The 12,910-nt window shown below is 47.6% G+C and overlaps 1 protein-coding gene across 15 annotated transcripts in view; it reads right to left on the reverse strand.

The window, feature by feature from the left end:
• The window catches only part of huwe1 (HECT, UBA and WWE domain containing E3 ubiquitin protein ligase 1), a 56,777-nt gene that overhangs the window by 12,989 nt on the left and 30,878 nt on the right, over positions 1-12,910 (reverse strand). For 9 of the 15 annotated variants that reach the window (XM_048242367.1, XM_048242371.1, XM_048242372.1 and 6 more), the window contains 16 exons: positions 10,067-10,236; positions 9,897-9,972; positions 9,706-9,804; positions 9,348-9,475; positions 9,080-9,239; positions 8,669-8,897; positions 7,992-8,170; positions 7,726-7,815; positions 6,185-6,345; positions 5,295-5,340; positions 4,015-4,377; positions 3,506-3,716; positions 2,833-2,975; positions 2,015-2,235; positions 1,333-1,727; positions 208-928 (listed from right to left, as the gene is read on the reverse strand). In XM_048242367.1, the coding sequence (XP_048098324.1) occupies positions 208-928; positions 1,333-1,727; positions 2,015-2,235; positions 2,833-2,975; positions 3,506-3,716; positions 4,015-4,377; positions 5,295-5,340; positions 6,185-6,345; positions 7,726-7,815; positions 7,992-8,170; positions 8,669-8,897; positions 9,080-9,239; positions 9,348-9,475; positions 9,706-9,804; positions 9,897-9,972; positions 10,067-10,236 (3,392 nt within the window). The remainder of the gene's footprint in view (positions 1-207; positions 929-1,332; positions 1,728-2,014; positions 2,236-2,832; positions 2,976-3,505; positions 3,717-4,014; positions 4,378-5,294; positions 5,341-6,184; positions 6,346-7,725; positions 7,816-7,991; positions 8,171-8,668; positions 8,898-9,079; positions 9,240-9,347; positions 9,476-9,705; positions 9,805-9,896; positions 9,973-10,066; positions 10,237-12,910) is intronic. The other 6 variants (XM_048242382.1, XM_048242377.1, XM_048242376.1 and 3 more) reach the window with 5 other exon arrangements.

Here is a 12,910-nt window from a genome sequence, read left to right on the forward strand (position 1 = left end):
GACCACAGTCTAGACATCAGGAATCAGGGAATTGCATTCATTTTGAGTTTAGTTTATGTAACTTTCCACCAAAAGTGTGTCATTGCTTCGCAAGTCTGTGTCTGACAATGTGTGAGTGCTTGTTTTGTAGCTATTTTTGTGGTAAGTGTGTTAAGTTAGTTTGTGACTGTATGATTGTGACAGTTTGAAAGTGACTCAGCGTCTTACCTTGGCGAGCTGGATAAGCGTGTCCAGTACGTGTCGGCACACAACGGGTGCCGCCTGCGGGTGGATGTGTACAGTAGATCCCCCGCCTCCAGAACACATCCCTCCACTGCCGATCCCCGTCCCGGCGGCCAGCCCCGAGCTGACCCCGCTGCTGCCCTGTGGGTGGCGGTCGGCGTGCTTGCGGCCCGAGGCGCGCTGGATCTGGAAGATGTTGGTGCGGCAGCCCAGCGCCGCATCCATGGAGACGGAGAGCCAGGAGAGCTGGCTGGAGCTGCGCGACTCCACGCGGTTCAGCAGCTCCAGCGACGAGGGCGACGAGGACGAAGAGGACGACGACGAGGACGAAGAGGCCATGGAGGCCTGGGCCGAGGACGAGCCTTTACTGCTGCTGCTCCCCTGGCCCAGCGCTCGCTTGCTGCCCCTGCCAGAGGCCTCATCCAGGCGGGACGATCCGGAGGCGGCGGCCGCTGCCATGGCGGTGCTGGTGTCCAGGCAGAGCTCGCTCTCGCTGCTGCGCTGCAGGATAGACAGCAGGCTGCGGATGACCCAGCCGCGTGTCTGCGAGTGGTAGCACAGGTTGCGCAGCACGCGGTGCAGCCGGCTGGTGTTGAGCTTGGGCTCGTCCACGAAGAGCAGCACCAGCAGGCAGGAGAGCGCCTCGTGATCCAGGAGCAGGCGCCCGCGCAGACGCAGCAGGGAGTCCACATTGGAGCTGGAGGGGCTGAGCGAGGAGACACACACACAGACACACACACACAGACATGCAAGCAAACACACACACACACACACACACACACACACAGACATGCAAGCAAACAAACACATGCACAACCACATTTGCCCACAAAAACACACGCCCGCAAACACACATGCTCAGAGTTATGGTACAGTCTGCACAACATCCTGCCACACATTAAAACATTACGATGAAATCTTAAACTGCATTTACAAACTTTCCACAAAGTTTTATCAAATCTTGCAGCCAAGTCTTCAAAACCAGAAATGCTCTCTAGGGAGATCTGCACTCTGCAATGCCTACTATAACTGCATTTTGTACACAATCTAATCAAGCATTTTATTTCATTAAGCATCACTAACACATCCACAAACAAACGGCCTTCTCACCGGCTGTGGTTGGCTCCTCCGCCCATCTGGAAGGTCCCGCCCCGCTGCACGGCCAGGCGCGTGTACTGGACGCCGCGGTTGCCGCCCAGACGGCTGGTGAAGGCGGGTGAGCGCAGGATGGCCGACAGCGCGGACGAGGAACTATGGCCGAAGAGGCGCTCATGCATGAGCTGCCTCTGGCGCGCCTCCTGCTCGCGACGCAACGCTGCCGCCTCGGCGGCGATGTCCGGCGGCATGACAGCCAGCACGCTGTCCTCCATGTCCTCCAGGACGCTGCGCCGCAGTTCCGACGGCAGTGTCTGGATAAAGGTGACCGGGTCCAGGGGCTGGTCGCCCGTGGTGGGCTGCTGCGAAAGCTCACGCCTTTGCTGCTCCGCACGTTGCTGGGCCAGCACCTGCAGGAAGGAGGGAGAGAGAGAGAGAGGGAGAGGGAGAGGGGAAGGAGAGAGGAAGGCAAAGAGGGAAAAAGCAAGTGAGAATAGGGGAAATGGTTCAGTTGGTGTCCAAGCCCATGCATCCAATAGATCAGACAATGTGCAGCATAGCACAGCAAAGCATTTTATACATTTATACATACAACGCAAAACATGATCACCTCAATCCAAAACACTAAAAACATTCCTCAATTCAAACATTTAAAAATATTTTTTTTTCTATTTATGTGTCCTCCAAAGAGCCTCACCTCTTCCTGGATGGCAGGTGGCAGAGCAGCCAGGAACTCTGGGCTGACCTCAGTGATGCCGGCCCCTCCCCCGAGTACGGGAGTAGCGGCAGAGGGCAGGGTGGCGGTGGTGGCGCGAGACGGAGGCCTGATGCCCAGCTGATTCTGCAGAACCTCCCGACGGATGTCCTCGGGAAGGGCGGCCAGGAATGAGGGGTCCACACCCTCAGGCAAACTGATACCTACAGAGGCAGAGCGGACAGAGCAGTGTTTCCTTTAGCTGCCATTCACCAGTTTTTGACAGGTGAAATTGATGGAAAAAAAAGTTCTTAAACTTCCTATTCTATCCGATTTTCTCTTTAATGTTCATGTTCACAAAAAAAAAAAAAAAAAAAAAAATCAAACGGATTTCAGAACTCCCTTTTGGCAACCCAAGTCAAGTGTACATTTGGTGTCGATTTGCGTTTACAAGAGACTGTTGTTGGAACATGACCGATAAATTTCAAATTTGTCCTGTACAATTAATTATTTCTGGACATCTGACTGGCAAGAAAAAATCCTAGCGGAATCCCTGAGGCAGTGTACCATCAGAGGCAGAGGAGGGATTAACCAAGGCCAAAGTAAATGTACAGAGATGTATGGAACACTGATAAGAATGCCTACCCTGCCATACATCTTTTCACATCAATTATTAACGGTACAAGTCATGACATTAAATATACGGAAAAGCACAAAAGAATTAAGGAGGAAATTGTGAGGGCAGGTTCTAACCGACCAGATTCCTGACTAAAGCTTTTCTACTAATAGTAACATTTGTTACAGTCCAGTGAATCCCTCACCTGCCAGCGGGTCATCCTCGTCGTTGCTGGTAGATGGCAGGGGCTCCTCCTGGATAGCCTGCGACTGGCTATCAGCACTATCACTCCGTGGCATGGTCTCTCCGGGCGACGAGACAGATGTGGAGCTGTCGGCAGACAGCAGCCTTTTCATTATGGAGGTGAAAAATGTAATACCATCCCAATCATTAAGGGCCATTCACACTAGGAATGATAACTAGAACGATAATTATAAAAGCACCCACACTGACCAACGATAAGAAAAGTCTCTCTGTGTTGATGAATGTGATGGCTAAAACTGGATGGATTCTGATTGGCTGTCAGCTTTTTATCGTTCTCAAAATCGTTCTGAAAGTGATCACCAATGACATCATTCCTCATGCCGTTACAGTTAAAGTTTATGTGCGTATGTATGTTTGACCCCTTGACTATAACTAGCTTAACCCAAGAATTCCTATTCTACTCTGGCGATTGGCTATGATTTTTCAGGACTTTTTTTTTTTTCCTTTAAAATGGGAGTATCTTTACTTCCTCCTGTGGCTTGGTTTAAAGTAAACAGTATTTAAGTGGTTTGAAAATCGCTATGTAAAACAGTCCAAGTGGTTTGAAAATTGTTCTGTGAACAAATCTATAATTTCCATCATATCCTTAGCTGGGGTGGTCGCACCAAACTCACCCAGTCTCAGCGTCTGTCTGCCTGTCGGTCAACCCGCTGTCACCGCTCCCAGATAGCTCCTGGGACATTTGATTGGCAGGTGCCGAACTAGCGGCCGGCTCTTCCTGTGTGGCAGAAGCAGGGCTGCTGGTGTCCATGGGAGACCCCTCCAATTGTGACACGCCCACTGGCACGGGTTCAGAACTCTCAGCAATGTCTGGACTGAGAGAGGCTGAGACAGCAAAGCAGGAAATGAAACTCAATCTATACATCCAACATGCATGTATCCAGTGAAACTCCCTAGATATATAAATACACTGTGATAGATCTCTATACAACAATATTTGTTTTAAAAAGGGTCTGGTTTCTACCAAACTGAATGCCACCAATTGGCTTGAATCCAGATTGGAGCCCAAACAGCCCAAACAGCGTCAGATCATGTTCATCACCACAGTGTGTTTAAAGATTTTGGGGTTTGTTTTTGGTTTGTTGTTGTTGTTTTTTTTTTGTTGTTGGCAAAGTGAATCTACCTTCCCTGACTGCCTCCAACGCTCCTCCTCTTTCTCCCCCTCCCTCACCGATAGTGGGCGCGGGGGACATCTCCATCTGAGAGGCCTCGGCTTCACAGTTGGGCCGGTCAGGCGCTGGTAGCTGGCCGAGTCCCGCGCCCGCCAGTGCCCCCAGCGAATCGCCATGCGACTCGGCCAGCAGCAGCTCCGCGATTGGCTGGTGCACCTGCTGGCTGATGGCCGTCTCCAGGGAGACCAGGGCCTGCTCGTGAGGGGCAGGCGTGGTGGGGGTGACCTCTCCGGACGGTGGGGCCGTCAGGAAACCCTCGGAGGTGCGCGGCTGGTCCAGGCTGGACGAGACGCCGCCCTGAGCCTGCTCCCCTTCTGCAGAGGGAAACCACGAGGAAGGACGAAAAGTAAGCAATAAAGAAATGAACAGGCTCATAAAATGACATCAGCACATCAAAGAACATAATAAAAAAAATGACTTCTTCCAAACACCAGAGGCATATTACTTTTCTATTACTGAGCATTCATCATCTTTTGCAGCACATAATAAAGAGACTGTGTCTGTGGGCAGAGGGGTGAGTTGCAGCCACAGTGGGGAAGGCAGTAAGTTGTATAGTTATCTCCCTCCAGGGGTCGCTCTATCCTGATCCCCAACAACAACACAACTTACTACCTCACCTCACCACAGCCAGACATCCATTCACAATGACAGCGGCGGTTGAGGAAACAGTCAGCGCCACTGACTGCGCAACTCAGTAGCAGTGAATTGAGTGAGAAAAGGCAAACAATATGCCAATTATGCATCTAATCTGTGTAATCATCGCAGGCTCTAATGCCATAAACAGAACTAACTAGATAATGATTGCATTGCACATGGTGTTAAATAAATTGTATCTCTTGGTGACCAGGCCTGCCAGTTGCCTAGCAACAGCTCAAAACGAGACATGGAACGGATGGTGGATCTCCCGGGAGGGGCAGCGTCTTCGGAGTTGCTCGGCATATGCCGTGGGAAAGACAGTAGACTGTATAGTTATCGCCCAGATCTGGTGTGATCTTAAAACTATACAAACTACTACCTCATCCCACAGCACGCACACACACTGGGCTCTAAAGCATCGGCTCCTCCATTGATGCGGCGCATTAAAGAGACGCTCAAGATCCATTGTGACTTCCATTACACGATTACGAGGCAGAAGAGAAAACAGCCAACACATTTTATCATATGAAGGAGACGTGTTCAGAGTGCTCTTGTGTCTGCAGTAGGAGGCTGTAAAACGGAAAATGGCGTGTACCTGCAGTGTTCTCTCCGGCTCCGTTTACGGTTCCCAGGCCAGAGCCCTGTAATGAGAGGACGCAGACATGACTACTGGAGCAGAACGTCATCCTGCACACACACATGTGCCACGCCACACACACACACACGCACGCACGCACGCACGCACGCACGATCCACAACACAGAAGCCCTCACTGCCCCATCCTGCCTGGCTGCCAGCCATGATCTGGCCTTTGTTAACTATTGATCAGCTGTATGGATGTTACTTCTGCCTCCATGTCTGAGCCGTTTTAACCCACTGCCTCTCCCGCTCCATATACCCTCTATTACTGCTCCCTGTACTGCATCAGTGGAGGACCCCACCCCCTTCTAAAACCACCCCCTCTCTCTGCACATCCTTGACTTTAATTACCTTTCATTTTTAATTACCTTTTCAGCTTTTGCCATCAGGCAGGAGATACAGAACAATGAAAACCAGGACAAACCGCTTAAAAAATAGCTTCTATCCGAAGGCAATAATGGCCCTTAACTCTTAAAATTTGAAATAGTCTGTTCTTGGCCCCTAACCCACTGTGCAAATTCTATGGAGGAGTAATGTTCTTTTTACCAGTGAAATCTGTACAGAACCATTCCTGTTCATAACCAGTGCAATATATGTTTACATTCTTTTTATATTTTTATATATGTGCATTTTTTAAAACTATTATTGTTCTTATGTATACCTCATGAGTTGACAGCACTTTCAATCTCGTTGTACCTTTGCAAAAAGTGTCAATGACAATAAAGACTATCTATCTATCTATCTATCTATCTATCTATCTATCTATCTATCTATCTATCTATCTATCTATCTATCTATCAACTAACCACCACACACACACAGTATTTCGCTCTCCCTGGCCCTCACCTGTAGGCTCTGCTCCCTGCTCTCCTCTCCAGCGGAGGTACTCCTCTCGTTCTGCTTGGCCTCCTCTTCCTCGGCCAGCTGCCGTCTCCTCTTTTCCCGGCGCTCCTCCAGCTCCTCGTCCCGCAGGCCCTCCAGGTGCTGCAGAATGGGCACCTTCACCACTGGAGGAGACGAGAGACAGACGCAAGCAGAGATGACCTTACACACTCTCACACACTTAGGACTCATTCATTATTTACATTGACCTCCCGCCACCCCGCGGCACACAAGTGTAGAGACAATGGCTTCAGGGAGCACGAGTCCTTAGAAAATGTGTGTAACCTTACTGAGCCAAGACAAAGTACAGCACGTCCTCTAAAAAGGGAATATCTTATTTTTACAAGGTGTGAACTAAAAGTACTACTGGATAATGTCTATGCCACTACAGTGGTGCACAGTGAACCCAGTATATTATTAATGAAACTAAGTGATAAACTCCCCAACATTCCCAACAAAGCTCAACATCTCTCCAAGAGGTCCGAACCCTACCGATTGGTGGAACGTGATTCCAGTCTCTACAAGAGCAGGGTTAGCGTCCCTCTCTACCTTCAAAAAACCCCCTGAAGCCCCAGTTCTTCAGAGAGTACCTGCTCTCCTAGCACTACCAACAACTACACATACTAATTCTAGCACTTACCGCTTGACTATCCCTCTTCTAGAACACTTGACACTAGACACTTGACTCTATGCGAATAGTACTTATTGCTGCACTAACATGTCCTTGCCGCATTGTACCTTGATTGTTTTCCATTTTTGTAAGTCGCTTTAGATAAAAGCGTCAGCTAAATGACTAAATGTCAATTGTAAATGTATGGAAGAGCGCAAAGCAGCCTTTAGTTTAGGTGACAGAGAGACAGACATTTTTTCCATAACCTGGACAAAAGGCATCAAGTGGGCTAAAGGGATCCCACATGTAGGTGGCAGAGCATTCAGCATATCGCCAAGGAGAGGAGTGATCGGAAAAAAAACAGATTACAATGTCTCCTTAGCAGAGGAGCTCAATTGTGTCTTCCCTCTTTGAAACAACAGGGATTGAGATAAGGGAGCTACACCCCCACCTGCTGTCCATACAGACAAAGGAGACGCTGCGAATATTCTGGTTGTTGAATGCTAGGATGGCTGTAGGGCCAGATGAGGTCCCAGGGAGAGTGATCAGAGACTGCGCCCACCAACATGCAAATGTTTTTACAGACCGTTTGGACCGGTCACCTTTAAGCAGGTGGTGGATGCTCTGTGATATGATTTTAGTATTTCTTGCAAATGTGGAAAAAGGTGTGTGCATGTGTGTGTAGGACTGTGCATCTACATATTGTTCTGTGGAGTTTGTGTATGTGTGGAGGAGTGTGTGTGTGTGTAAGCGTCATTTTAGGTTTGCACAACAAATGTCATTGTGCTCCCCCCTGGTGCGATGGCAATAAGCATTCTGATATATGAATATGTATATTACTACAATCAATTAGTACCCAGAAATGCTAACGAAGGACAGTGTGAGGTCTACTTACCAGCTACACAATCATGCATGCTCTCCGCATCCAACACTTTACACTCATCTGTCCAGCGGGTTAAGGCAGTGGGAATACTGGAGAGAGTGCCTGATGTGGAGAGGAAGGATCACTGGTTAACACCATTGACAAATACAGAGCGGTGCCTACAGTCATCAGCAAGCAACTGGAAATGTTCTATTATAAATGGTCAGCTATAAATGGTCAGCGCCTTGAAGGCTTGGATGTGATGGGGGTTTTGTGTGAGTGTCGTGATCCATCCTTACCAGCCTGTCCACCCGTGCTGCTCTGCTCGTGGAAGAAGTCATCGAGCAGCTCGTCATCCGAGCGGGCGATGATGTGCACGTCCTCGTTGCCCACCAGGAGACGCGTGCGGCCTCGGGACTGCAGCGGCAGAGAGTTGGACAGCTGCAGGATGTCCGCAGCAGCGCTGGGACCCAGCAACCTGCAAAAGCACATAGAGACCGGCGTGAAGGAGAGGAGACAACGAGGGCAACGACAACAACAACAACAACAACACCAGGGACACACTAAAGACCCTTAAAAATGAAAATTGGATTGGATTATGGATTATGAATTATCTATGGTTCAACACCTACTGACTCAAAGTATATGGACAGCCGTGTGACTGAGTGTGAACGACTATGAGCGGCTGTGGAACTTCAGGCCAAACCCCACTGGCAATGACATTCGCATCTATGGATTTGACGCTCAAGAGATCGAAAAAATTTGGCATTGACGCGCGTCAGACGCCGCCAGTGGGCTTTGCTCCGTTAAAAATAATAGATTTCTAAACTCTGGCGTCACTTGACGTGCGTCAGATGACACCAGTGGCCGTTGGCCTGGACTGTGAATAAGTGCTAGCATGCATAATGTTTGTCCCCGTCCCTGCACGGCGCATTTGAGAGAGGACGTTCTTGGTTGTCGACGCCCGACTCCTCACCTCTGCAGGATGAGAGGCGGGTTGGGCTGGCGGTTGCCGGGGTAGTGCACGTGGATGGTGTGGCCGGTGTTGGCGGTGAGCTGGCGCAGGGTGCGCTGGCTGCGGCCCATGCCCTGGGCAAGACGGCTGCTGCTGCCCGCACCGCCCAGCGTGAGCGAGCCGTGGTCGGCGTGGCGCACCATCAGCGGGTGGGAGCTGGGGATGTTGCCTGGGGAGGGAGGGATGTCAGCTACAGGAGCGCGATAAAGAACAGACAAGAGAAGAACAGCGGCGTTATAGACATGGGCCTTTGGATCTGTGGGAGAGACTCACACACCACGGCTACAGCTACTCAACACTTAACTCAACACAAGGACAGGTCAAGCAAGGCAGAAGAGAACCGGAAAAGATGAGGAAAAAATCATTACTCACCGTTGGTCGAGAACATGTTGTCAAACTCGATGATGAGGTCATCATCGCGGTCGAACCTCTCAAAGCGAATGTGAGGAGCAGAGTTGATGTCAGGGAAGTCTTCGTCTAGTTCCATCTCTGAGCCTTCATCGTCATCATCCTCATCTCCCTCTTCATCATCCTGAAATAAGTACGAGAAGATTAGTGATGTTATAATGAACGGAAGAAGAGAAGGGAAATCTGCGGGTCAGTGGGCAAAAAATGGGCACATTACACATTTCAGACTCACCTGATCCTCCTCCTCTTCCTCCTCCTCCTCCTCTTCTTCATCCTGGCTGTCTTCGTCTTCGTTGCTGCCACTGGAGTCTTCCTCCTGGGTGTGCTCCTCATCCTCAGGCTCCAGGATGTTCATGGAGTCTGTACAGAAGATGAGCACATTAGAAGCAAACACTTCACTGATGGCTCCTCTGACTAGTAAACAACAGGCCACCACACTCACTTACACAAAGAAAACAGTAGTTACAGCTCAATGGCATGCTATTATGGCAAGCTGTTATTCCCGATGGATGGGTTGACAAAAGTGACCAATACAGTCCCATACAGTTAAGGCCTTTTGCCAGATTTTAATTTCAGGACAAAGTTCATACCCTCTCTGTTGGCCTGTAGTGTGGAGGCTTGACTCATGTTGGAAGGAGCTTCATCCATCAACACATCCTCTTGAGATTCGTCCTCTCCACTGGGTCCAACTGATAAGAGAATACAAAAAGCCAATAAGAAAACACTCCTTGCCTATCCTTACCCACTCTAGGTTGAAACTGAGTTTTCTTTACCCACTTACCAATTATAGTACTATTGACAGTGCCTGGGTCTCCCTCTAGAAGTTCATCTATCAAATCCACTAGTTCATTCTCCACCTACCAAAACACAAAGCCACACAGAGTCAGATATGCTTAAGTGTGAGCTCTCATATGAGTAAGCAATGAAGAGAAGTATGTCTAGGGTGCGTACTCTCATGCAGCGAACGACAGGTGAGCCCACCTGCATGGCCTGTGTGCTGAGGACCTCGGGCTGCCCGGCGATCACCACCGTGTCCCCCTCCGTCTCCCCGTCCATCAGGTCAGCGTCCGTCCCCTGGCCCCGGTGGCGGCTCTCCACAGGCTCTGCCTCGCCCACCTCGCCTGAGGAACAGGACAGCAGTGGAATTACTATTAGCGGAGTCACTGTTCTGGAATTACCATTAGCGGAGTCACTGTTCTGGAATTACCATTAGCGGAGTCACTGTTCTGTAATTACTATTAGCGGAGTCACTGTTCGATTTATTTCAGGTACGGCAAGCCTTAAATTCACTGACAATACTGCTGATATGCAACGGGAATAGTATTTTGAAGTGTCAAATGTTTTTTTGATTTTAATTGACTAAACTGACACAGGGTCCGCCACGTATTATATTTGTGTGGGAACTGAAATATGGTCCACACACAAAAAAGCCTACTGTTGATTACTGTTAAAGACCGCATTTGGTACACACATTGAACCAAACATCCAGTACTTAAACAGTTCTGTAAGAATGTGTACCTTTACACCCCTAATTACTATACACTCATCTACACACTACACTCAGAGTTTGCTGGTGTATTCCATCATACGTCACATCCTCATTATCAAGCACACCATTGAATTAACTTTTCTACTTTTGCGTTAACACCCTTCCGTGTCATACTCTCTAACAGGAATCATGGTGTTTTGGGGAGATCCTATACAAATCCATTTGTTTCCTGCGGCTTGATTGCTTACAGTGTAGTTTCACAGTTTTAACCACTGTGCTGAGACAAATGAAACTTCCTCACAGTCTCTTCCTCACAGTTGTCAGACGTGGTCTCTCATATGAAGCCCTCTTCTTGCCACTCTGATATTCTTTCATCTCACCTTTTCAAAGAAGCTTTTGCAGCTATTTGCCCTTTTATCTTGAGCATCATTAATAGCTCCCTGGCTAATGGAGTAGTACCCTCTGGCTTTAAACACGCTATTGTGCAACCTCTCCTGAAAAAACCTTCCCTTGATCCCATTGATTTGAAAAATTATAGGCCCATTTCTAAACTGCCCTTTCTCTCTAAGATCTTAGAATAAGTTGTTCTGTCACAAGTCTCTTCCTATTTAAACACCTCTAATATCCTTGACAAGTTTCAATCCGGTTTTAGACCACTTCATAGCACAGTCTGCCTTACTTAAGGTCCATAATGATCTATTGCTCTCTGGCTCTTGTGCCCTATTGGTCCTGTTAGATCTTAGTGCTGCTTTTGACACCATTGACCACTTTTAAAACGCCTGGATGTTGAAGTTGGTCTGCAAGGCACTGTATTAAATTGGTTCAGATCTTACTTAACTGATAGATCTTTTTCAGTGCATTTAGGCAATGCTTCATCGTCATCTGCTCCCATTAAGTGTGGTGTCCCCCAGGGTTCTATTTTAGGGCCTCTATTATTTTCTTTATACATGCTTCCCCTGGGCTCCATTTTCAATCAATTCAATAGTCGTTACCACTGCTATGCAGATGATACCCAATTTTATATACCGGTGGCCCCTGAAAATTCCTGCTCATTGACAAACCTTTTTCTTTGTCTTAATGACACTAAGAATTGGATGGCTAACAACTTTTTACAGCTAAATGACAGCAAAACAGAAGTAATCATTTTTGGACCACCAAATTCTGTCAACAATGTAAGCAAGTCTCTTGGCCCTCTGTCTGTTAACCATCACAGTGTGGTCAAGAACCTAGGTGTTTTCTTAGACTCTTCTCTGACTTTTAATAAGCAAGTCAACAGCGTTGTCAAGGGAAGTTTTTACCAACTTAGGACAATAGCAAAGCTCAAGTCTTCTCTCTCCTACAGTGATTTAGAAATCCTTATACATGCCTTTATTTCCTCTAGGCTTGATTATTGCAACTCACTGTATGTAGGTGTAACTAAATCTACTCTAAACAGACTCCAGCTGGTCCAAAATGCTGCAGCCAGATTACTGACTGGATCTAAGAAACATTCATTCATTTTAAAATTCTTCTGTTTGTTTTCAAAGCTTTACATGGTTTAGCACCTCAGTATTTATGTGATCTTTTAATTCCTTACTGTCCTCCTAGACCTCTTCGATCATCTTCCCAGTGTCTTCTTTGTGTTCCTTCTGCCTCTCTTAAATCCAAAGGTGACAGAGCTTTCTCTGTCTATGCTCCCCAGCTTTGGAATAGCCTTCCTGATGTTGTGAAATCCTGCCCCACTATTAGTAGTTTTAAATCCAACCTAAAGACCTACCTCTTCTCCCTAGCTTTTAACACTCCCTGACTCCCAAACCTCTCCCTTTTTTTTTATTATATGTATGTATATGTACTATTGTTATTATTATTACTTTTATTATTTTTATTATTATTTTATGTAAAGCACTTTGGTGCAATGCTATTGCTTTGAAATGTGCTATATAAATAAATTTGACTTGACTTGGGAGAGACAGCAGCATACAGAATTTATAACCGTCTACATGGCAACAACATTGTGACTTTACCTCCAGCATTGCAAACACAGCAGTAAAGAAAGAGAACTGGGCCACATGGATTCTGTTTCTACTGCTGCAGATGGAAGTATTAGTTCAAAGATGTCTGTTGCCTGGTAACCACTTGCGTAGCACAGCTCGCCAAATAGCCAAAGTGTATTCCCAGAGTAATTTCTTCCACCCCAAGTGACCCAGCAAGGTTTCATCTACAACCAAAATTGCTTTTTTTAAAACAACATGCACATCATTTTGTATTTTGAGAGCAAGCCAATCTCAAAGTGCCACAGAAATAACACTGTCTTTGCATTTTTTTGC

Source organism: Alosa alosa, chromosome 4 (assembly GCF_017589495.1).
Source record: "Alosa alosa isolate M-15738 ecotype Scorff River chromosome 4, AALO_Geno_1.1, whole genome shotgun sequence".
Lineage (NCBI taxonomy): Eukaryota > Metazoa > Chordata > Actinopteri > Clupeiformes > Clupeidae > Alosa > Alosa alosa.